Consider the following 27,603-nt stretch of genomic DNA (forward strand, 5'->3'; position numbering starts at 1 on the left):
CCCTCGTATAGGTGTTATATTTTCTACCCCCGCAGCGTCGATATCCGACTATACGCGCGTTATCAGGACTCCCCAGGACGGCGATTGACGAGTATAGTCGCGGCACCGAGATCATGCTGATTGTGACATGTACTTGTTAATTTTTGATAATCTTGGCAAAAGCAAAATTATTTTGCATACTGGGTATTGTTTTTTATAATTAGTGCTAATTAGTTCCCTTGTTAAAATAAGTGTTTGCCATTATGCGACCATGTAAAGACGAAATCCACTGTGTTTCGTTCATACTGTATTTCAAAGGAGTAAAATAATGTCGTCTGCCAAAAATCTTTCTTAAAAAAAAGAAAATATTCATTATCATGCAGCTTCTGACATATCAGTTCCGTCCGATGATGATTCAGACGATGAAATTCCATTATCAGTTTAATGAATGGTCGGAAAATGTTAAGTTTTAGAAGGCTGAAATATTCGTACACTTACATCGAATACGATACAAACTGAAAAACATGTACACAACAAACATATTTTATAAAATACAAAAACAACGTGACTACATAAACATATGATTGTAAATTTAATAATCTTTCAAAGGTAAATGTATATATTACAACTTAACTGTCTCATCGCGTGTCACAAACGTTTGTGTACATGTATACATCAAAATTAAACAAAGGCATGATCGATATTCACACAAAAACGGGTGTCAATTTTAAGTATGCTTTTGTACAAAGTCTTTGTTAATATTGTATTTCTATATAATGGAGCTCAATGTCTTTACATGTGAAAAAGTAAGCGAACCAGAAACGTTCAAATATTTTCAACGCAGTAGGTTTGTTAAAATTGTGAATACTTCGAAGTGAAAATATTTTTCTATTTGGATATAGGTTACGGATGATATAGGATATAAAAATATTTTTTGAAACTTCGAAGGTTTTGTAAGTTTATTTTAATTTATTTTAATCACCAATGATTCCCTGCATGATTTCAATTGACATGCGCGTGAGATTGTGATAAGATCAGAAAATGTTCTTCGACGTTAGGTGGTAATTCTTATCTTGCCTCAGTAGATATATTACGATATCGGCCTCAGGGAGTTAAGGCGTTGATTCTTTTGATCCTCAGTGAGCAAATGGGGTACCCACCTAGCGCAAACCCTTCTCAGTTCCAAACGCTTTTTTAGAATTGTTTGCACACTGCCTTCTAATATGCCAGTACAGCTGGCTATATCTTTCACCGATAATCGCGCATCCTGTTCGATCACAGCTTTTACAGGAGCGATATTTTTGCAGGACCCTCGTACGTATGGTGCTGTTGTTGCCAAAAGAAAAGGCGATATTGAGGTAGGTGAGCATGTGTTTTTGATCAATGTGGGCACAATTTCAAATATTCTTGATATGCTACTCGGCACAAATATGATACGATATCATATGTGTGAAATATCTGGATTGTAATGTATGATTCGGCATTATTATCACAAAAACTAATTAATCACAAAAATGCTAATTTGTGACCTTTCGGGCCTAATCTGAGGACAACTGACACTTTTAATGATAAACCAACTGTAATACAGTAGCGAATATCACATTTATTGCCTCAAATCGTGCTTTGGGGAAACGAATTGACAAAAATGTCATCAGGCCCAGGGAATGGAGCTGCTCGTATACATTAAATAGTCAAGTCGCCTTTTTCTGAAACTGAAACTGTTTTATTTGATTAAACGCCTATTTTACGCAAAACATATTCAATGGCGTTTTACAAATACATAAAAATACGACAAAAAAAATAAGATATTTAATGACATATAACATAAATGAACATAAATATCATTGTGAATAAACTATTTAGTAAGCATTAAAAAAAAAAAAAAAAAAAAAAAAAAAAAGATCAGACATCAGATAAGATTAATAAAAATTAGAACATTAAGATACAGTAAGACAGCCGTTTGTTATTAAGTAAGAATAAGTGGGTTATTGCGACATGTCCAGAAGTTATTACAAACAACTGTATTTTGTATTTGTTATAATATAGTTTATATTCGAATGTATTTACACAATAAAATCATCCAGTTCACGTTACTTCAATCTCTTAAAAAATTACAGTCACACTTTCTAAAAGAGTGCATAGTAATTTCCAAAATAATGAGTTTTCAACTTCTTTTTGAAAACATCTCTTGTGTCTGAGTTCCTTATTTCGAGAGGCAATTCATTCCAGAGTTTAGGTCCAACAGTACCAAAACTTCTGTCGCTGAACGTTTTGCGCTTGTTGAAAGGAACAACGAAACACCCAGTAACGGAATTTGAAGAACGCAAGTTCCTTGTCTGTGTTTGTTTTACGAGAAGTTCAGAAAGATATTCTGGAGAGTTTCCAACTGAACAATTATACATGTAGGTGAGCATTTTGAATGTGATTCTGGCTTTGATTGGTAGCCAGTGAAGGTCATACAGCGCTTGCTTGGAACTGTCATATTTTCTTCGATTCAGGACAAGTTTTGCACACATGTTCTGAATTCGTTGCATTTTGTTTACTTCGCTTTGAGCAATACCATATAGAATGACATTACAGTAATCTAAATGGGATATCACCAATGACAAATTGGTGATAAATTTTCTATTCCAGTTGTTTTTACCTCACTACGTTTGTAGCCAGTATCCTAAGCAATTTACAACCAACGGTAGGCTGAAAGCGCGCATAAAGACCATACACTGTAACGAAGAAAACCAAACGTTAACTATGCCATGTTTACAAGATACAATAAACGCAGACACTAGTCTGCTGTCGGTAGAGAGGGTAAAATTCACATGTAACATTTGTCTGAAGGAAATTTACTTCAAATGGTCTTAACATAAGAGCAGGACACATGATGTTGGTTTTTGGGTTTAGCTCAGTTGTATTGTAACAAGAGATTCTGTGTCCGTATTATCCTGTTTTCCGCAAGTTAGTGTCAACGTCTCCATATGAATCAGAAGTGGAGGACAAATTATTTCAGACACGATGTACTTTATCACATCATTGCGGAGAAAAAACTCCTCGCTAGAGGATTAAACTCACGACCTGCGATACGTTGATCTGTGTTCTTCCTTTTGTAGCTGTTAAATATTCATGCGACGTTGTGGGAAATTGTTCAGCAGGATGGCATCTTGATTCTTGCAACAACAATACTCCGACAGAAAAGTGTTCTAAATGCAAAGAAACTTCACTAGCAGCATTCCGTAATCATGAGCGATATGTTCATTTTCCAGACTAGATGCCGAAATGTTTGTGTGAAACTTTCGGACATCGTGTCTGTGGTCCCTCTACAATACTCAGGCAAATCGTATGTTAGCATGAACAACAGTAACATCATAATAAATTATGCACAAATGGAACGTTTTAGTCAAAATATATATTTTAACACTGGTGTTTAATATTTTCCTTTTTGTTTAATATATATACATATGTATGGAACGAACAATCAAAAGAAAGGCTTTTGGTATGTCTTTCGAACTGTGCTAAACTTATATCTTAGAAATGAGTTTTACGTCTTTATAAAATCAACGCCATAATCGAAAATAACCAGTTATGAGACTTTTATGTCAAATTTGACTTGCAAATTGTACGTTGATTTTAAAGTAAAAAATATGTGAGTTACATAATTATCAGAATGTTCCTACACGTATTTTTAGACAGACTTGATGGAATTAGTATGATTCCTGTTCCATTCACTATAAACGACAGAATAGAATCGGCAAATTCATGCTTAATTTGCCGATCCTATTCTGTCGTTCATTTCGCATGAACACCGAAAAAAATAGTTTCATTTCTTATATTTACATTATATTTCCTTTTCAAAAACAAGATAATATTAAAAGTTGCACACATTTTGTTGCATTTAACATTCATATCAGCTTCCCGGCCATTCTGCTCACCAGGCGGAACAACTTCGACGTCATATATGGAACGTTCTCCCTGACTATACGCGGACGTCGTCAAAACAGCGGTCGGTTAACACTAAGCAGCGATGACGTAACTTTCGCGCCTTTCCTTTTGCTGTTCATACGAAATGAACGTCATAATTTTCAATGGAAAAGAGTAGGGCGAATGTAAATATATGTACATAACATAAAATTGACACTATATTTTAGTATTTATTTGACGTTATTCCGATTTTAAAAAATCAATGAATGATGTGTACACGCGTCGTGTTATGTATGGGACACACTGTTACTTCAAACTATGCAATTATTTCTAATTTCAAATGTCTATTTAAGTTATGTAACCAAATATTCTTTCGGTTTTTAAATGTCAGTACAATACGACATAATTTATTTAAAGCAGTAATGTTCAACATTCACATTTCTTTCTTTAGTGTCATCATCACCTTCATCACATTCATCACTAAGACATTTTTTCGTATCACGTCCGGTATTTAAAAAGATTTTTTTTCCCAGATGGTTCTGTATAGATAATGTTATAGACATATTAACTCCAAATGTTACATTTTTGGCGATTTCAGTGAAGTGGATTTCTAATTGTCCATTGTTTGAATATTTTTGAAAATGATATTGAACCGGGCACAAACACATGGCGGGAAGTTTAAACTGGAATGGAGTTGCCAGTATAATACGAAGCTATGTAAGCGCAAAGTGGTTTTACAGAGACATCATGACAGGGTAGTTTGGCTTTATAATGTGTAGTAGCAACTCCATTTCCGGGGTCACAATACCAATCTCGACAATATTTTTGTCGATTCTTTCCCCATAAGCATGATTTTATGCAAATAAATGTAATGTTCGCTACTGTATTACAGTAAGTTTATTGTTAGATGCGATAGTGGTACTCCAACCAGGTACACGATGTTAGAAATTGGCATTTTTGTTGATACCGTAGGTGTCGACAGAGTTTTGTGTTAATATTGTCGAATCATCCATTACAAACCAGATATTTCACACACATGATACTTCTGTATTTTTGTGTTGAGCAATGTAGCAGTTTGCTGTTTTCAAGAAAATTGATCGTTGTGCCACATTGAGCAAAAACACCCGTTCACCTACCTCAATTTCGTCTTTTCTTACGCGCAACAACAGTAACGGCCAGGCGCGTAGCTGCTTTTACGCAGATACGCAACTGCGTAGTCAAAATCTGGCAAGCATACACAATTAAACTGGCTACTTTATTTGGTTGCAATAAGAAGTCTATATCATTCAACGATTGCTTCGCACGCAATCGTTGCTCACTTCATGTTTTGTTTAAAGTACAGTAAACTGAAGTAAAAGCAAACTGGTTTTTATAATTGGTTGATTTATCGTGCATTGAAATCCCGCAATAATTGTCATTGTAGTTTTATAACCATTTAGGTACAGTCATTATCCTATTTGATAGTGATTTTGTAATAATCCTGACCATGTGAAATATTACATTCACACGCCGTCTACGCTAACGGTTTAAAGAGTCTTTCTATAATAAAATTATAATATAATGTCAAAAATTGATAAACTGTTGGTTGAGAAATCGGCAAAGAGACATTTTCAATGCTAAAAGCTTTTGAATAGGACAATTGTATATCACTGCAGACGTAATTTGTCACGCATAATATTTTCAGATATCATAGATATATCTTATAATTGTACTATAAAATTATCAATTATTCCATGGTCCAAATGTTGTAGAAAATAAAATATAAAAGAAATCAAATAATTACACCTAGTTAAATCCTACGCGTATTGCCAAGGTTTGACACCGGTACAAGTCATACAATATTACAGTATCTGATAACCGATTCACAGTGAGATAAATATGTTCTTTCTTTATAACTGGTGATTACATTTTTTTCAATGGCCTTATAGGTAACTATATGTATTATATTTCAGAAGACCTTAAACAACATTCAAAAAAAAAATGCCCAATCAAGATTTTTGTGCTATAATACTTGGTTTTAGGTGTCGTTGAGATTATACCAACAATCACGCTATGTTTTTAATATTTCTATGATTCAATATTGTTGGTAAAATATCTACCCAATGTTAATGTTAAAGCCTGAAATTTTCGTTTTTTCACACTTCGCCATTGTGATCTCTCGCTTCTCTGTCATGAGCAGGCGATACGCGAAGCGCATAATCATGATGGCAAAGCGCGAAATCACGAAGTTCGAAGCGCGAGATCACGATGGCGAAACCGCGAAATAATTTAAAAGGTGTAAGAAACATTTTGCAGAATACTGTTTTAGTTAAGAAAATAGATAAGGGAAATACCTATAACGAAGTTGGCATAATGAAGACGTCGCTATTTCGGAATGCTTTTCCTATGCAAGGTATCAGTTTCAGATTTGGTACATTTGTTTCAGTATCATGAAACTTAGCATGTCTTTGTTGACTAGTCTAGTATTCAGTCTGGAGTTACGACAAACTTCTTGTAACAACTATCGTATATAAGCTTAGAGACATATTTTATTGCATGATATACTAAATGATAATGATATTTTCAAAGTGTGTCACCACGAACCATTTGTTTTGAATTAATACTTGCACATACAAAACATTGATCACTAAACTACAGCTTTCACGTGCAATAATACGTACATACCTAGTGAAAATAAGGTTTTCGTGCAATGTTTTTGCTTCTAACACGCTAAAATGCACCATTTGCCGTTCTCACATTGATAAATAATCAAGGGGAGGATACACCGACGCCCCCTACCCCTATTACGTCTGTGTACTATGAAAAATGCCCTAGCTACGCGCCTGTCGGCTGTGCAACCCATTTAAGCGTTCTCCCATCGGGAATTGGAGCGCATTTACGATCCATGATGAACTGATGATGTCACTACGTATACCACTGATTCAACTAAAATTACATAATACACAAAACTGCTATTTCGCGCCGTCCAAACAAGTTTAATATTGCAATGCCGCCACACCAGGTCCTTTTTACGCCTATTTCGTGTATGATCTGCAATAACTCTTTGGAAATTGTGTTTTGTCTGTTAAAATTTGCATAGTATGGTGTCACTGACCAAATTCATATTTAAGGGTAGCTTTGACAGAATTACCCTAAAGTTAAGTTAATGAAATATAGCGCGTTCAATGTTTTTTTTGTTTGTTTGTTTTGTTTTGTATTTTTTTTTTGTTCAATAAAATCACACTTATAACTCGCCATAGCATACTAGCTTGGCATATTCTCCATGCGGGCTACTTTCTATAAAAACAAAAATCTTTAACAATTTTGTTAAAGTTGTTTGATTGAAAATACTTATGCCAATGCAAAACCAATATATATATATATATATATATATATATATATATATATATATATATATATATATATATATATATATATATATATATATATATATATATATATATATCGGAGAACTGTTTCTCCGCCGCGAACGAACGGATTAGCTCGCAACCGGTTAAAGATTAATTCAAGTTTTAACCCAAATTCCTATTTGAAATATGAACAACTACTTCATAGTCTTTACGTAAATATAAAGTTAACATGTTTTTGTGCATACAATGTAATGTGTATTGGTTTAAAACAGTGCAAATCTTACACATGTATAGCTTAGCAGATAATGAAATGTAAACTATCCGTAAAATAACTGGAAGTGTTTTTATTTTTTTAGTTAAAGATTAAAAGGGTACAAAATTTACTAACTGTCACCAATATTCAGAGCAAACATAATTTTTAAGGTTGAAGTTAATACTATAGCCCAAAATAGAAAAGTAAATTAAATATACAGCGGTGAAAGTTCGTTTTCGCATTTTTCGAAAAAAATCACACTCTTAACTTGCCAGTACTATATATATAATGCGAACTTGTATCCGTATGGTAAAGTCAACTGTTCTGAATATAATTATATCCCTTAATGCAAACTATCTCTATATACTCAATGTATCCTCGAGATCCTCGAGATCCAGTTAACTTTCATAGACAGAAAATATAGCTTCTCTGGAACCAATCAGTTAAAAAGACTAAAATGTCACTACTGATTTGTGAGACATGAAAACAGAGATTTGAGTATATATATGCAAATGTTGAACCAGTACGAATGTGTAGTACAATTCGGGCTCGTATATAAAGCAGCATCGAAACTACTCGGACTTGCTGTGGCATGTGCGTGTTCGTTTGTACTGTTAGGCGCTTTGCCTTAATTGGTCTGGTATATTGTGGTAGTGATTTAGTTCGTATAAATTCTCTCTACTATATATATATATATCTCAGTTTTAATCGGAAAACACATGACATGTTCTTCGTTTACTTTACTTTTTATAATAAGACAGATTTTTATAATATTTGGTATCAGCTGATTGCTGAATCGAAATACTTACCCGAGTGCAGATCTTAGCAAAAATGTCGGAGAACTGTTTTGTCCGCCAGAGACTAATTTGCTGGCAACCGGTTAACGGGTGTGATTTAACGGGTGCGAAAATCAATCATAGTCGCCCATTATGGGTAACCGGTAGCGACATCCAAACAATTAGGTAAAACAGATACCAGCTAAACAAGTCAATAAGACTTCACGTAACGGTAATTACAATTTCCTTTTGTTTAAACTGTTTTAATAAAATACTATTTTCAGGTCAGTAATTAATGTTATTGTCATTATCTCTATACGGAGGTGTTTTCTGTTGCTACAAAAACAACTTTGTATACCCATAGAGCGAGTATGAAAGCGCTACGGAAGTGTACACAAAGGGTAAATAATCCAGATAAACTTTGTCTTTAGATGTTTTGGGAGACATTCTTTGACACAAGGGAACTGTATTATACCGTGTTATATATGTATGAACATAATCAAATGTTTGTAGCAGGTTTGTTGTACATTTTGTTTCTACAAGTCAACTTTCTGTTTCCTAGTATTTAATACTGATGTGACATTTATTTCTTGTTCACTTTTATGTATTTGAAACATAGTCTGACACCGTTTTACCATGTACTATTTGTATGAATATAATTAAATGTTCATTTGAAAAATTTGTAGCAAATTTTATTTCTACACGCCAACTTTCCTTTTCCTTTTTTACTGTAACGACATTTTTTGCTCGTTTAAATATTTTTCGTCACTTTTATGTATAAATTTGAAACACTGCCTGACTTGTAAGTTACTATCGGTTGCAATTTACAGCTCTATGATGTATTGTCAATTTTGTTCATTCCAGTGGAAGTACACATTTATATTGGCTTAATATACACGGGAATAAGCTTCTACTATTCATAATCTAACACACAGTACTGTTTCCACACACGCGCGTACACAAGTACACGCGCGGCGTTAATTTTTTGATTACGTAGATACTACCAAACAAGCAGTTGTTAATATTTTATATGGTCAATTTTAACTTTTATATTTACTCGTTTTCAACATTAAAATGTAATTCTTCAACATCTTCTCAGCAAGTGTTTGTTCCGGTCCGACTCGACAGGTCGGTTTTATAATAGGATTTTTGTTCAAAAACAACGAAAAAGACCGAAGCCTTCAAATCCCATGGATGTTTTTTTGTACCTCATATCAAACCAAAGAGACTATTTCTAAATGAAAGTGGTTCCTTTTTGCGCTATGCTCGATGGTATACAAGTATAGTACTTATAGATCTTTCAGTCGTTTAGCATAATAAAAGTGCCACTGACTAGCTTTTACAAAATTATATACGATGCAGAAAGAAGTGGGTCTGCTGTGACACGTCTTCTTCTTCTTCTTATCGTTCGCGACTACACTGTCAGACCAGTAGCCTCGATGAAACTTGTGGTTTGCCGCAGATCCTCAATGCCTCCATACAATTTCTGGTGGATTGAGGTATCTATCGGCCAAGTCACAGCTCGCTCCTGGTCATGCCTTTTACATCTCTGAAGTATATGCTCCGCAGTCTGATCTTCTTCACCACATGGACAAGTTGGCGATGATGTCAGTCTGTATTTCTTGTACATGTGAACATTGAGTTTGTTGTGCCCTGAGCGGAGCCTGACCATCATCACTTGTTCAGACCGATCAAGGAGATGAAAAGCATCTTCCTCCATCCTTGGTCTCGTTAGTGCCTTGATGATGGTGACTTTCTCCTTGTAACTCACAGGTTCTGTTGGTTGTTCTGACTGAGCTTCTAGCTTAGCCAGTTTGTCTGCCTCTTCATTGCCTGCAAGTCCACAATGGGATGGAAACCACTGAACTGCTACTTTGCAGGTTATACTCAGGCTCTGCATTCTCCTGGCTAGCTGCGGAGCTTTATTGTTGATCACAGCTTCCATGACAGACAGTGCGAAAGACGACTGAGGAGCTTTCTTCTGCCGAGTCTTCAACCATTGAGACGGCCTTCATGAGTGCTCCAGTCTCTGCCTTGTAATTGCTGCAGTGTTTTTCTGTGGCTGCATGTAGTGTTTCTCTCTTGCCAGATGGGTATTGGATGAAAACTCCTGCTCCTCCATCTTTGTCGGCGCATGTGGCTGATCCGTCTGTATAGACATGAGTCCATGATTCCGGAGGATAGTCTTCATTGATCATAGCAAGTGTGAGGCTCTTCCGAATGCCTTCATCCTCTTGCTTCCCGTGTTCAAGACGAGGAACAGCAAGTCTCACAGTCACTGAGGACAGATCATTCGCTAGTGGGTTTATAATGTCTTCACTACCTAGGGGAGTCGTTGGTATGCTCAGCTCAGTTTTGAACTCTCGGTTGAGTTTCTTTGCCTCGTGTACGAAGCTGCTACGTTTGAGCCGATTCTTTGTGTAGCCATCTAGCTTGGCTTTCATGGGATGGTCTTGAAAAGACCTGAACTTCTCTGCTTGAAGCAAAACCTTTGCATGTCTTCTGTCTTGTAACGGCTGTGTGCCTTTTAGCTTCTCCAGGAAGGAGATTGGTGTAGACTTTGTAGCACCTGTCATGATCCGCAATGCTTGGTTCTGGACCTTGTCTAAAGCCTGTTGGTTAGTTTTGGCAGTAGTGGACCAGGCAGTTGAGCTATACTCTAAATGGGGTCTCACTGTTCCCTGATATACTGTCTTGAGTATTTGCTCATTTGCTCCCCACGTTGTTCCAGCAAGTTTGTGCATCATGGCAAGCTTCCTACGGGCCTTCCCTTCTGCTTGACTAATGTGGGGCTTCCAGGTTAGCCGTTTGTCAAAGATCACTCCGAGGTATTTTGCCTCGTCTGCTTCAATCAGCGAAGTATTTCCCATCTTGATTTTACCCGCCCTCTGCTTTGACGACAGGGAGAATAGTGCAGTGGACGATTTCTCTGTATTGATCGATACACACCAATCTTCAGCCCAAGCTGAAAGCTTGTTGATGGCTTCTTGCATCCTGTATGTGGCTGTAATGGCATGTTCTTCCTTACACCATAACACCAGATCGTCAGCGTAGAGAGCAGCCTTAACTCCTTTCGGTAGTTCAGACACCAGATCATTGATGAAAAGCAAGAAGTGTGTAGGGGATAAGACTCCGCCTTGTGTGACACCATGACGCAACAGGAACTTCCTACTGCTGGCATGTTCTAAACTGACTCTTGCTCTCCTGTTATGGAGGTATGACACCTCAGCATGTGACCTCCTACTCCAGTCCTCATCAGCTTGACGAGGAGTCCATCAGTCCAGACCTTGTCAAACGCCCTCTGCAGATAATCCATGCTGTAAGCACGACTTTCTGCTCTTGGAAGGCGTCCTCTACTCTTGCGATAGATAAGTGGTCTGGTCCTCAGTGGAGCGGAATTGTCTGAAGTCAGCTTGTTGCGTTGCGAATAGGTTGTTAGTCTCCATGTACCACTTCAGGCGTGCATTCACAATCCTCTCCATGGTCTTTCCAACACAGCTGGTTAGGCTGATTAGGCGGTAGCTTGCAGCCTTCTTTGGATCCTTCCCTTTCTTGTGGATGAGGATCATGACTGTCTCTTTCCATATCTGTGGAAGCAGTCCTTGTGTCCAGCTGTAGTGGTAAATTTCCAGGAGTTTGCAAATTGCTTCAGTGCCTAGATGGGTCAGCATTTCGTTTGTGACTCCATCTGGTCCAGGAGACTTCTTTGTCTTCAACTGGCTAAGAGCTGTCATGCAGGTTAAGACCCTGCTTCATGCATTCTGGTGTCACTTGGCTTGTCTGCCTTTCCCTTTTTTATCTTCGGGCTTCCTTTTGCCGTTCCCTGTTGATGGGGATGTTGGAAACATTTTTGTAGTTAGAGGCAAAAGTGTTTGCCGCTTGTTTACCCGTCAACAGTTCACCATTCTCTTCCAGAGTTACTGAGCCTCTTCCTGTGGCAATTGGTCTGCTGATGCGTCAAGTGTGGTGTGCTGTGTGTTGTGTGCTTGTCACCTTCTGCTTTCAGCCTCCACCGCTGGCTAGCCTTCTGGTGAAAAAGGAGCCGAGTGCGTAAGTCTTCCCTGCCAGTACATAGCCTCTCTGCAGACAAGTCCTTTTGCAGTGCCTCCGAGTTGGCGCCACACGGTAACTGAGCACCTTGCGGCCTCAGGCAGAACTGCAGGGGACTCGGAGGAGGTCTGCCCTCAGACATGTGGCATGCCAGGCCCACCGGTGTGTGGACACGCCCTGATGCCTATGAACAGACCCCCAGCTATGGGACAAATAGCTCTTGTGTTCCCAGGATAAGGTTTTAACTCGGAACTAAGGGTGAGGTAACCCCGAAAGAAACATAGACAGTTGAAGACAGAGGTGCTGGGCCATTGGCACTCTCTTAACGAACCACAGCACCATGCAATATCGCTATGACTACACAGCTGTGACACGTCAAAACTCGAGAACTGTTTGTGTGTTTTTTAGCTCACCTGCTCAGGTGAGTTTTTCTGATCACTCAATGTCCGGCGACTGTCGTCTGTCAACATTTAGCTTGTGTATGCGATAGAGGCTGTATTTTTCAACTGATCTTCATGAAATTTCGTCAGAATGATTACCTTGATGAAAGCTAGGCCGAGGTCGAAAATGGGTCATCTGGGGTGAAAAACTAGGTCAAACCAAAGAAAAACCTTGTGTATGCGATAGAGGCTGTATTTTCAATTAATCTTCATGAATGTTGGTCAGAATAATTACCTTGATAAAATCTAGGTCGAGTTTGAAAATGGGTTATCTCGGGTCAAAAACTAGGTCACTATGTCAAATCAAAGAAAAATCTTGTGTATGGGATAGAGGCTGCATTTTTCAATTAATCATCATGAATATTGGTGAGAATGATAACCTTGATGAAATCTAGGCCGAGTTTGAAAATGAGTTATCTGGGGTCGAAAACTAGGTCACTAGGTCAAATCAAAGAAAAACTTTGTGTATGCGATATAGAATGTATTATTCAATTAATCTTCATGAATTTTGGTCAGAATGATTGCCTTGATGTAATCTAAGTCAGGTTTGAATATGGATTATCTTGGATCAAAAAATAGGTCACTAGGTCAAATCAAAGGAAAAGTTTGTATATGCGATAGAGGCTGTATTTTTCAATTGATCTTCCTGAAATTAAGTCAAAATGATAACCTTTATAAAATCTAGGCAGATTTTGAAAATGGATTATCTGGGTCAGAAAGTAGGTCACTAGGTCTAAATCAAAGGAAAACCTTGTGTATACGATAGAGGCTGTATTTTTCAATTGATATTCATGACATTTGGTCAGAATTATTGCATTTATGAAATATAGGTCAAGTTTGAATATGGGTCATCTGGGGTCAAAAAGTAGGTCACTAGATCAAATCAAATAAAAACCTTTGTGTATGCGATAGAGGCTATACTTTTCAATTGATCTTCCTGAAATTCAGAATGATTGCTTTGATGAAATCTATATTGAGTTTGAATTTCGTTCATCTGAGATCAAAAACTAGGTCACTAGGTCAAATTAAAGAAAAACCTAATGTATGCGATAGAGGCTGTATTTTTCAATTGATCTTCCTGAAATGTCCTCAGAATGATTGCCTTGATGAAATCTAGGTCAAGTTTGAATATGGGTCATCTGGGTCAAAAAGTAGGTCACTAGGTTAAATCAAGGAAAACCGTTCTGTATGTGATAGAGGCTGTATTTTCCCATTAATCTTCATGAAATTTTGTCAGAATGATAGCCTTGATGAAATCTAGGTCAAGTTAGAATAAGGGTTATCTAGGTTTAAAAACTAGGTCACTAGGTCAAATCAAGGAAAAACCTTGTGTATGCAATAGGGACTGCATTTTACACTGGATTTCATAAAATTTGGTTAGAACGGTTGCCTTGAAGAAATCTAGGTCAAGTTCGAATATGGGTAGTCTGGGGTCTCAAACTAGGTCACTATGTCAAATCAAAGAAAAACCTTGTGTATGCGATAGAGGCTGTATTTTTCAATTGATCTTCATGAAATTTGGTCAGAATGATAGCCTTGATGCAATCTAGGTCAAGTTCGAATATTGGTCATCTGGGGTCAAAAACTAGGTCAAATCAAAGAAAATACTTATTTATTCTCAAGATGTTTTGCTCCAATTTTAATGATAATTGGTCAGAATATTTTTTTCCATGAAATCATTAGATCAAACATGTTTACACTGTTATGGTGTGTTTCTCAGGTGAGCGACCTAGGGCTATCTTGGCCCTCTTGTTTCAGGTAGCACATAAGTTATGACTACAAAACACAGAAAATGTTTACAGTTTATGCAGAAATTAAAACGGTATAACGATTTTGCTTTTGGGAGGATGTAGTTACGCATTGACAAGACATATAATACAATATAATGTTTTATCTTTTTTCTCAGATAGAAAAAGCGAAAATGGCTACTGCCGGAATGGGAAGACAAAGCCGTCTCTGTGTCATACTGGTAAAAGTAGGAACACCAGTAGCAAAAAAAGTATTCGAGAAACGTGTCAAAGACCTCACTCCAACTAACCATAATCCATCTCCTTGGACAGTTGACGAATTTCTCTTAGCAAACAAGCCAAAAATAAAATTGCTGAAGCTTCATAGTCACATGTGGTCTAAGATCTTCCCCGTACAGTCTCATAAGGTAAAGTTACAACAATGGGATTTAGCACTGTTGTGTACCATTTTAACTGAATGCTGTGACCTTCGACCAGATATCAGACTTGATATTTGCCAGTTACGAAAATCACGCAATAATTTTTTTCATATGAGTGAACCGAGCATTGATGATCACAAATATCAGCATTATTTGACCAAACTGAAGGTGATTTTCGATAGATGTCTCAAAGAAATAAACGACGACGCTTTCACGACAGAAATGAATAAAATGTTTGAGGATCTTGAACAAGGACAGTTTTCACAAGTTGATGCAGAAGAGGTGATGAAAAAGTTGCAGTCTATGCAGGAAGAAACAAATGAAAGACTTTATGAACTTGGACAAAGTAAGTATCTTAAAAGTAAATTTGTTCAGTATCTTCCATTTTATTTTTTATTCTTTTTAAAAAGACATTTTTTCTCGGGCGAGTAAATCAAGCAAAACCAAACTACGATAATAGACCATTTGCAGAAAATGTAACACTACAATTGTGTAAATGTATGGCAGAATCTGGCGCCACACTAACCTATGGCGAGAACATAGACCAATATCTTTTGTACTAAACATGGTAAAAATAAATGAACACGTACATACGACTTCTGAAACACTGTGTTTTAATCGTCAGTATTTCTACAGAGTTTCTACATTTTAAACGGTATTTTCACCAACGACCGTGAAACATATTGAGCATCAACATAATGAATATTGAACCAAAATTTATCCGCATTTATATGTACGATTATTATTTTTTTGCCATTTAACTCTGTTTAGTACAAATATTGGTCAGCTTACAAATCATACTGCAGATGTCGGCGATCAAATTACGTTTTCTAATGTAATATTTCTTGAAAATGACCTGTGATTGGCGCATTTTGGTGAAACAAACTACACACAGGCCATAGTTTTCGCTGAAGCGTCCACAGAGTGAATCCAACGCAGTAGCGATGGGTACAATTGCAACGCATCGTGGTATATCTTGTGTCTTTGATGTTTGTTATGGACTTTTAACTTAACTAAAAAGCACTTTTCCCGGGATTTTGACATGGGTAGGTCCATGAAATCACTTTGGCATTAGACAGCAATAGAAACCGAATGTTTTGTAATACTATACTGTTGATTTGCACTTTCGTTCTGCTGAATACATGCACAAAAGTGAGCTTAATGTTTTGAACCATAATTATGGCACTAAATCTAATGCAATGAAATGACACCATGTTCCTTCGTACCAAATACACTTCAATTATGATTGCTTATACGAACGCAGGAAAGATTTCTTCAACTTCATTTTTCTTAAGTATATATAGGATATTACATGAGTGTCTTTTCGTATTGAATTTATTAACCGAGTTGAATAAAATGATAAAATGCGAGACTCTACCTAGCATTTTATAAATTTTATTCAAAGAGTTTTATAAATTTAATATGGATGGTCACAAATGTAATTTTCTTTTTATCACATGTTAGTATTTCCTGTCAAAACATAAAAAACTCTACTTTAGTTTACTATATAAAATCTGGAAAGCAGATCCCTCGGAAGCACCGAGAACAAAGCAAACAGTGAAAATTGCAGACTCGGTTTGATTGAGTCTGTTCATGGGCAGTAATGGAAAATGCAACGCTGCCCACGCCCCCTAGCACCGGCTTAAGCAGTATTCAATCTTCAAATCTAAATAATTGAAATCAATGATCCCGAAGAACCAGAAAATATAACAACACTGAGATGAAGTCAATTTGACCAAAGTCTCCTATACTAAAAATGACGTCGACGTCAAAACTGTATTACACTAGTGTAATATCATTTTTATGTAATGGTTTTATTACACTCCCGATACGTCAAACATGTGATAAATACAAAATATAAACTAACAATATCGATTGTTTGATTAAATGCTGACCACATGCGACTTTTACGTCATATAACATAAAAACTTGACTCATGTACAATACAATTACGATTTATCTCCAATTCTACAGCATCCCTTTCTTTTCATTTTACAGGATTTCAAAATGTCGAGTAAAAAGTTTAGATTTTTTATGTTTCAACATTGAACAATAAACGGAGAAACAGAGTACAGACAACTAAGTAAAAAACGACAAATAATAACATCGCTCTACTTCTCTGGCTGGAGACGGTAAGGCGGTATAATTGTTCTACCTTACACAAGATGAAAAGTCGAATGATGTTGTGTAAGGGTTATTTTGTCTTTTTTACAAGGTTCATATCGTTCAGCACGACTTTATGTCGTGTTTTTGGTACTGTTTAGTTTCTCAACATGACCATTTTGGCCTGGGTGGTTCCAATACTCCCGCTTTCATAGCCTTGGGTATTGTTTAATCACCCCTTGGATATGGCGCCTGCTTTTTAATTTTGTCTTTTGACAGTTCCTGTGATACGCAGGCTCTATAACCTCAGATCCCCTTCCTAAATTCCAGTTTGTTTATTTCTGCCCATTGTTTTCACGTTTGGGGCAAACCCTTTACTTTATCTGGGGACCAAACGCCACTCTTCATGGAATTACACGCCTCAACACGTGTATCATTGAAGGTTCCATGTTCACCGCCGTTTAAATACATCTGCGGATGTCTCTAAATTGTTTTTTGTACTTTTAGCATGTGTAAATGTTGAGTTCTGCTCAACCCGGGGCTAGAGGGCGCGGACGGTAGCATGCATTTTCACTACCGTCCATGCACAGGCTCAGTCAAACCGAGCCTGCAACATTTTCATTTTTGTCGTGTTGAACAACCTGTGAAGTTTTCACTTTCCTCTATTTGAGAAACATAGTGATAGATAAAGAATCCTCGCTTAAGAAGATTTTCTATAAAACTTCTTTATTAGATCCTTTTCTTAAGAATTTCTTTTCATATGCCGATGTTTCCCCTGAAATTTCAGTCAGCCTTTTTTTATTCTCTCGAATTATCAAATCTTTCTTTATATTTTGACGGCGTATGAATCAGTTGTTTCTTTGTCGTCTTCTTGGCACTAGGACAAGGGGTAAAATGTTTATTATGTTTGATTGGCGTTTTGAAAGTTTTTATGAGGTGAATGAAGTTATTGTCTGTTATTTGTTGTATCATTGCTTTCTGTTTTTCTTTTGTTGGTTGTTTTGTATTCTATCTGTATTTTTTTCAATGTTGAAACAATTCAATTCAATTCAATTCAATTCAATAGTTTTATTTGAGATAAACAAATAAATTTCCATCGCCAATATGCAGTGGCGTAAAACACAATATGAAAGAGAAAAGCATGGAATTAAATATAATATGTAAACTCATTTAAATGATCAAAATCTCTAGTTATTGCAACTTTACAACATAAAGGAAATACATGCACAATTAAAAGTTATACAACATTATACATATTCAAATAATAATTGATATATGAAAAGTTTCTATTTCTACGGGAGTATTATTCTCGTAGAATGTTTGCTTCGTAGACATACTTAGATAATTTATTAATCAGACTACTCTGTGAAAAATTCATAAGAGATTTTAATTTGGCCAGTGGCAGTAATATTTTGGTAAATAATTAAGTCTAAGCTGTCTGTAATAAGGACATACTAAGAGAAAATGATATTCGTTTTCGATGCAGTTCATATTACATTTAGTACATAGTTTTTGGTTTCTTACTATATCCTGTATCTTCCCTCTTCAATAAGTAAATAATGTGCAGAACATCTAAGTCTAGATAAAGCAATTCTATAGTTATCATTCTTTACACAGCTCAAATACTTTTCAGTTTCAAAACTATTCTTTTGAATACTATACTATATATACAATATGTTTGGAGTTTAGGTGAACTTCTAATTTCTGAGAACCATTGTAAATATTGATCATATATATACTTCTAATTACACTTTGAAACTGCTGCATTATTCCAGAGATAAATTGTCTAATAATTGTATGATACTTTTGGCCTATTTATTAACAAAACTTCCGTTGATCAAATAACTTATAAACTAAAGAATCAGGGGTTTTCATAAACCTGAACCAATATTCAATCAGTCTTATTTTACGAATTATATGTAATGGAACTCGTCCTAATTCACCGTAAATTGCGGCGCTAGCTGTCTCTTGGCGAACTTTTAAAATATGTTTCAAAAACTTAACATGTATTCTTTCTATAACAGGTGAAATCCCATATTTCACATCCTTAATTTAAAATTGATGTTATCGTAGAATCAAAGACTTAAGTTTACCATTTGTTTCCAAGGATACCGTTTCAAACAGTGAATTTAATGGAAAAAGAGCTTTCATAGTTGCTGAGATACTGACTTTTGTGCCTGGTGAAAGCTTTCGTTAGCTGACAAAGTAATGCCTATATAAGTAAACTTCGTAACTATGTTAAGCTTATGGTTATCATAATATAAATCAATATTTTCAGGCCTATTGCCCATCTTACAAACCATCACAACACTTTTATCAGTATTTACACTTATACCCTAATTGGTACTGTACAAATGCAAATTATTTAACAGTTTTTGTAACCCTTCTTTTGTGTAAGACATCAATACTGTATCGTCAGCAAAAAGAAGTAAAAACAGACGTAATTCATCCATACTAAACGAGTCAATAGATTCGTCAAATAAATATTTATACATATTACTGATAAAAAATAAGAATAACAGAGGTGACAATGGTTCGTCTTGTTTAACACCTCTTAAACTGTCAAACATTTCGCTTAGTTTTCCGTAAGCCCGCACACATGTTTTTACATTTTCGTAAATTTTCTGAGGAAGACCCGCATTGTTATTATTTGTACCATATTCCATTCCTGTATACTACATCGGTCTACGGATCGCGGGGTCGCGAGTTCGATCCTCGGGCGGGGCGCATGTTCTCCGTGACTATTTGATAAACGACATTGTGTCTGAAATCATTAGTCCTCCACCTCTGATTTATGTGGAGAAGTTTGCAGTTACTTGCGGAGAACAGGTTTGTACTGGTACAGAATCCAGGAACACTGGTTAGGTTAACTGCCCGCTGTTACATGACTGAAATACTGTTGAAAAACGGCTTTAAGGAGGAACCACACTATAACTTTTTTTCAGAGCCCACGTTATTGACTGGTACCAACAAAAACTGGAAGATATTTCTGATTTAGATCTGTGTATATTTTTACGTTTAATGCATCAGTGACGTTTCCATGACGTCGCAAACATGACCACTTCGCGCACTTTTGACGTCAGATATACGGGGACAAAATCTGCCTTGAAATTATTGTACCGGCAATATTTTTTAACGTAAACCCATAAATTATATATAAAATGAAAGCTGACATAAAACTCCAGACGATGATTTAATCGGAATTGCTCTACGTTTTCGCTTAATAAAATGAGAGCCAAAAAACGAGTTTTCTTTTTACTTAAATTTTCCACAAAAAATAGCTTCGCTCAGCATTAAAAAAAATCCATCCGTAATTTTTTTACCAAAATTGAATATGTTTTACACTAATACATCCTGTAAATATATATTAAAAAACAGAAAGTTTTACCGTGCCGTTTTTTGGCTATAAGAACTTTTTAAGCATCAATACATTAACATTTTTCGACGCTGAAAAAAAATGACGTGAATGTGAAGATATGGCCCTTAAGGTTAGGCAAAAAAATGTTTCTGGTAACATAATAGAAAATTAGTGTAGGTAGCTAAAGTGCCGCCAGTTTTTATTTACACAGTTACAATTAACTGTAATATATTTATTATTAGGTATAAGGCCAAGTCACGGCTACGAAGTAGGTTCGAAATGGCATTTTTGACCATGTCTGGAAGGTTTTCGACCCAGCTGGGTCCCTTTTGACATAAACTTGTACCCTTTTAATACATGGTCGACTAGGTATGGGTCCTGGCTACGGATTAAGACCATGTTCGAAAACCTGGTTGAGCCATATGTGTCAGGGGAGGTAATACATGGAGGAACGGTATTGTATTAAATTCATACTGAATTTCAGCTGATAATGACACTATGTTAGATTTTGACCCTTGTTCGAGTCTCTACACCCCAGGTACCTACCTATACCATACATGTAGATGTCTTAGCTTTACATTTAAGCTACTTACAAGTCCATATGATGCCATCAGAGCTCAGGACAGGTATCAGAAAATGGCCAAGCTTGTTATTTGCAGTAGGGTGCTGGACAAGACTAAGCTGCCCGCCCCGGGGAGCCGTGAGAATTGCTCTAATGGTGTCATTGGACTCAGTGAAGATAGTGCTCGAGTTTTCAGGACTGCTTTGACTGCTCTGAAAAGTTAATATTTTGAGAATATTACCGGAATTTGACCTATGACCTTGACCCCTAGTCGACCGGGTTCGAACCTGACGTGGCCTGTTTTCTCTAGGTACTTGCTTGCCCTTTGCAACAAGGTATCATTTATTAAAATCGGACATCAAGTTATGAAGATATGACTCCTCTGACAAGGTCAGCCCCTCTATTTAATATAATTATGAAAAAGTATGCATATTTTCACGAAAAATGATACATTTTGAGACGGTCCTCCGACGAAACCGTCGGCGATAAAAATATACAAGTTACATAACTGCTTAGACAATGTTTAGATATAATTTATAAAAGTTATTTCATTAAAATATCTTGTGTTTGGAACATTCTACAATTATGTGAAGTTAATGAAAAACACTGCCTTTTACCGTACGGAAAAGTACGGAAATACAGCTTTTATCCTAAATTACGTACAGACGGACGAAAAGATGTTGTATTTTTTTGTCACAAACTTTCAAATTTTGTCATTTCCTGTCAAAACAAGTTTTAATTTGCAGTTCTTTCGCCAAAGTAAATATTTAATAAGCACTTTTTCCTTATTTTACGGCAAATATTTTAAGCCAAAAATGGCAAAGTTCAGCAAATGTTCCCGACGGCGTGCTCATCGGGGAAGACAATTGTTTTTCATATTCGATTAGACAATCTTTCCAACTACTTTTTAAAAGAAATTTCAGTTTGATATCTTACTCTTAACGCTTTTAATAATAAAAAGAAATTGATGAATTTTTCGAGAAAATGCGACCAAGATTAGCGTTATACGGTCCCTATAGCAAGTCTACAGATCGTACAGACGGACAAAACTTACCTAAAACTATTTATTTCCATAGAAATAATTGATATTCGCCAAAACGTGTTACTTTAGAGCCTTAGTTGATGTAAAATATTTTTTTCAGAAAAATAAAGTGTATTTTCGTAATGTTTTTGCTTTTTGACATAATGACACCCATGTTCGAGCCCGGGCGTCCTTTAGGGTCGAGTTTGAGCCTTGCGCTATACCTTTATGAAAAAGTTCTTGAATAGTTCTACAAATGAATGTAACTTTCATTAAGATATCTAGAGTAATATATCGTATACCTAGTAATAAAGAAGCGATAAAAATCGTGAACTATGCGTCGAGAAATCCGTGCAGAACTACGCGCTATCATCTGAGTGGCCACACCAAGCACGTGATCGCGATCGGCCAATTTGCTCTGAACAAATGTGTAATATTTTATGCTATTATAGACAAATTCGGTCATTTCTGTAAAATTACTACATAAATATGGTACGCTTTATACAAAGTATATAAAATATGTTAACTATTTGCTTTGTTAAATAGGCTCAGGTCTATAACTCTCTTTTGTGGAAAATGTATTAGCAATAATTTTGTATATGTAAGAAGAGTTTCAAATAATAGTGTTCATTACCTTGCATAACTTCGAATATGACCACGCAGATAATGAGGTCACTGAAAGGAAATTCACACTAGTGTTTCCACTGATGTGATAATTATTCTTATCACTATAAACGAATGCCATAGTCTCAGCCTATTCTTTAATTAGTACTTATCCTCGCAGAAACATAATATTTCCATATTTCGGGTCTGAACGGAAGATATTCGGATCTGGCAGTATGTTAACTAATGAAAGTGTTACCGTCTGTGTGATTACACATTCCATAAAAGCTACCACAATTACTAAATAATGGGATAACTAATGTAATTTCATGTTTATCTGAATGTTGCGTAACCTGTCAATTCTTCAAAAACAATTTGAAATGGTGACGTCGAGAAAACGCAAATTTGTTGACCTAGTATCAACGCATAACAGCTAATTACCTAAAAACGACACCGCAGAACTTTCTAAATTTTGACTGTTATTCAGAAAACATACTAATATAAAACATATTCAGTTTTAATAAAAAAAAAATACGAATGGATATTTTTTTAATGCTGAACGAAGCTATTTTTGTGGAAATTTTAAATAAAAAGAAAACTCGTTTTTTGGCTCTCATTTTATTAAGCGAAAACGTAGAGCAATTCCGATTAAATCATCATTAAATAAAAATCTATTATAGTTAATTGTAAATGTGTAAATAAAAACTGGCGGCACTTTAGCTACCTACCCTATTTGTTTAGCATGTTACCAGAAACAAACCTTTTTTGCCTAACCTTAAGGGCCATATCTTCACATTCACGTTATTTTTTTTTTTCAGCCTCGAAAAATGTTACTGTAGTAATGCTTAAAAAGTTCATATAGCTACAAAACGGCACGGTGAAACTTTCTTTTTTTTTACTACATATTTACAGGACGTATTAGTGTAAAACATATTCAATTTTGGTAAAAAAATTATGGATGGATTTTTTTTTTAATGCTGAGCGAAGCTATTTTTTGTGGAAAATTTAAGTAAAAAGAAAACTCGTTTTTTGGCTCTCATTTTATTAAGCGAAAACGTAGAGCAGTTCCGATTAAATCATCGTCTGGAGTTTTATGTCAGCTTTCATTTCATGTATAATTTATGGGTTTACGTTAAAAAATATTGCAGGTACAATAATTTCAAGGCAGATTTTGTCCCCGTATATCTGACGTCAAAAGTGCGCGAAGTGGTCATGTTTGCGACGTCATGGAAACGTCACTGATGCATTAAACGTACAAATATACACAGATCTAAATCAGAAATATCTTCCAGTTTTTGTTGGTACCAGTCAATAACGTGGGCTCTGAAAAAAAGTTATAGTGTGGTTCCTCCTTAAACCCAAAACAAACAAACAAACAAAATGTATACTACATCAAACGTCTTTCTAAAATCAACGATTTCAAGGCACAATATATTTTCTTATTTTCTTGCGAAATTACTTTATCAAGTTTTGAAGTTAAAACAAAAATATAGTCAGTAGTGCTGTTATCTTTACGAAATCCAAACTGAAAGTCACTTAACATATTGGTTTCCTCCGCCCACTTTCGCAGTCTCGAATCTAGTATTGTTGAGAAAATTTGTGCAAAAATATTAGTCTACTTAAAGCAATGCCTCTGTAGTTAGTGACATTATTTAGATCTCCTTTTTTAGGAACAAGAACAGTAACACCCCTGGTCTAGCTGTCAGGATTTATACAATAGTGGCGAAATAACTTCTTTACATTAAATTAACATCTCAGGAATTAAACAATCAATACCTCCACTTTTACCACTTTCCGGTATTAAAAGTGATTTCAAAACTTCGTCAGGCGTCATAGTATCAAGTTGCTCAACATTAACATTTATATTACTACTTAATACATTTTCAGCAACATTGTTTGTAAATGTATCATCATCATCATCAGAACAAAACACTTTTAGAATGATTATGAAATTCTTCCGCACTAATATTACTACCTTGAGGCTTTTTAGATTTTAATTTCTTTATTTCTTTCCAAAATTTCTGAGGTTGTGTAGAGGCTAAAGTATGCAATTTTATCATTTGATTAGCTTTAAATTTAGTGCGAGCCTTGTGCTTAGCCCAGTGGTATCATCGCGGTTTTTAACCAGCAAAGTACCGTTAGTGGACAATTTACTCTAATATTATAAATTTTATTGATGGTACGGAGCTCACGTTTAGCCGTTTCACATTCTTTTTTATACCACGGACTCTTAAATTTTCGGCTATTGTTAGACCGTGACACTTTTATTGTCCTGCCGAAAACGCTGTAAGCTTTGTCGTACATTATAGATGAAAACCTGTCGATACCCGTTTTTTATATCAGTATTGTCAGAAATAATACTGTCAACAATTGTTTCAAGATTTAAAAAATCATTTTCGATCACTTTTGCATTCATAATTTTTATTAGCATTCCAGATAATCTTATCAGTATTTTTTTCGTTTTCATTGGACAAAGGTAGATTTTTATTTATGCGCAAAATAAGCTGTATCAGTAAATGACTAGAACATGTATGTAAATCATGTACAATAAAATCACTAATTACATAGAAAAAAAATCATAAGACATAAGTACATAATCAATCAAGTTATTTCCGGTAGTTGACATATGTATAACTATTAATATCCGCATCCTCCCCAATACGGCCATTAACAATTTTTAAATCGCTACTGAAACAAATATCTAATAACTCATTTCCAGAAGAATTAATCGTTTTGTCTATAGAACAGCTATATGGAATATCATTTGTAAAATCATCAGATTCATTTTTATCTGAAGTTGAAATGTGCTTTTCCACATGTTGTCTATCTTGTAATATATCGGACCGATCACCGCATCTAGCGTTCAAGTCCCCTATTACTGACACCTTTCCGTGCTCAAGATATACTTTTGAATATATTGTTCTAGTGACTGAAAAAAAACCTTGTTCATGAGACATATAATACGCAAAATTACTCGGGGGAAATTAAAAAATGTTTCATCGAGTTTTACCCATATAAAACCATTGTTGTCAATTTCGGATATAGAAATACCATTCTTTAATCACTCCTTAAACAAGAGGCAAATTCCACCATGCCCTCTTTTTTACTTTAGACTTCCAGGCCTAGGTTCATACAATGATTCAAAAAGTCTAAACATTTCTTGACATTTTGAAATCCTATGGTAAACCTCAGAAAAGAAAATGATATTGTAAGTATAGATAAATAAGGCTACTTACAGAAAGTCCTAACTCATATAACGCAGTTGCTCAATGACATTTTGTTATGGTACGCTACGTATTAGTAAATGTGTTGTAAATTAGTCAAGTTGGTATGTTATAGGAGATAAAAGTTGCATATGGTCAGCAATTAATTGAACAATCAATATTGTCAGTTGATATTTTGTATATGTATAGGGAAAATGAATTCAAAGAATTATTTCATGCGTTCATATAAACAATCATCATTTAAGTTCATTGGGGTGGGAGTAGTATGGTTTACCCTGTAGCTGCCTATCTTCCTTGGCCCTTGGCTAGTCCTCGATCTGGGACAGTTACGGTGACCTTGACCTACCTAGGTACATGTAGATAACCTCGATACTAAATATAGAACATACATGACATCATGTGATCATGTTTTTTGGATTCCCAGTGACCCTGGTATGCAAATGAGGGATTACGCAGCATTTTTTGGTTAAGTCACGACCTACATAAACAAAAGTACATCGGAAATACCCTTGGAAAAGTTGTTTATGTTTTTAATCAAAATAATACGCATGAGCAATCGATTCATTTTAGTTTTCAATCATGACGCAAAGGCAGGTGGATCTAGCCAAATATTCGTTTTATTCCGGCTATGAAAAGGATTTAGATCGTTTTAAGGACCAATTTATTTATCATCTGGATGAAAACTTTTCAATAATCGTAAAATGTCACAACAGTTCTGTGTACATTCTGCTTAAAAGTGGACGGAAATGTATTAAAGTGCCAATGGATATTTTTCACGAAATTTGCGAGGCCCAAATCAGTGTCGCGTATTTGAAACAAGTCCTCGAAGGAAATATTGTTACATGTCAGAATAGGGCCTAAAACATTTTCTAATGTACAGGTCCTCGCTGTTTGATACGATGACAAGGAAGAGTACGTCTACCTATAAGAACAAGAAAGTGTATACTTTTAACGGATCGAAATATATAAAGAGAAACGACGCTTTCAACAGTGTCTGCTTTCCAGTTAAGTTGCAGAATGGGAGATATTACGTTACTTTGGAAAACTACAAGCGTGGACGGGTGCTATATTTGAAACAAAAATTTTTATCGTGTGTGGAAGGGAGATTACAACGGAAACAGAACATTGTACTGTCGTGGATACACACCCTAAAATCGTCGTTACACAGAGAAAGATGTCAACACTTAATATCACGACTGCGGTCTCTTTTGAGCCTAAAACAAACTCGGCTATATGCGAGAATCAGAGAAAAATTGACATGTCCTACCTGCAATACCTACCAGATGCAGTACAGAAAAGATCCATGCGAGTGTCATCTTTGTGAAGATTGGTTCGGCTGTAGAGGCAGGAACGACAGATGCCCGGATGTATTGAAATGCCTTTCTTGTGGTTACTCTGAACGCTTAGTGAGAAAGCGGTATTCTTATTTTCCGTATCGCTACCAATGGAGGGTCTCATTAACATCAATAGAATAAAAAAAACACGTTTCATCCTTCGTCTCAGTCTCGTCATAGACACTGTGCAGTGCAGTTTATATTTTACTTAACAGTCGAAAAAGGCTCACGTTGAAACAGCTTTCATCCAGCATACACGCCGCCGTGTCGGAGGCTCAGTAGAAAGAAACAGGACATATAGAAAACGTAAACATGGAGGTGTCTTTATTAGAATCCTACTTTAACTTTTTCTACGCGAGAGCAATTATGGACAAAATGTTTGATACATTTAGAAAGAAATGCGACGGATGTATGAGCCACAGTTTATCGCAGAACCATCACGCATGTTTATCCATTACAACGGAGAAATTA

The 27,603-nt window shown here is 35.8% G+C and overlaps 1 protein-coding gene across 1 annotated transcript; it reads left to right on the forward strand.

Moving 5' to 3' along the window:
- Window positions 1-640: 640 nt before the first annotated feature.
- Window positions 641-27,122, forward strand: LOC128554629 (uncharacterized). Its single transcript, XM_053535914.1, has 3 exons — window positions 641-932; window positions 14,667-15,273; window positions 26,851-27,122. The coding sequence occupies exons 2-3, from the start codon at window positions 14,682-14,684 to the stop codon at window positions 27,120-27,122; spliced, it is 864 nt and encodes a 287-aa protein (XP_053391889.1). The 5' UTR covers window positions 641-932; window positions 14,667-14,681.
- Window positions 27,123-27,603: the final 481 nt, after the last annotated feature.

This window comes from Mercenaria mercenaria, unplaced genomic scaffold, assembly GCF_021730395.1.
Source record: "Mercenaria mercenaria strain notata unplaced genomic scaffold, MADL_Memer_1 contig_580, whole genome shotgun sequence".
NCBI classification, from domain to species: Eukaryota; Metazoa; Mollusca; class Bivalvia; order Venerida; family Veneridae; genus Mercenaria; species Mercenaria mercenaria.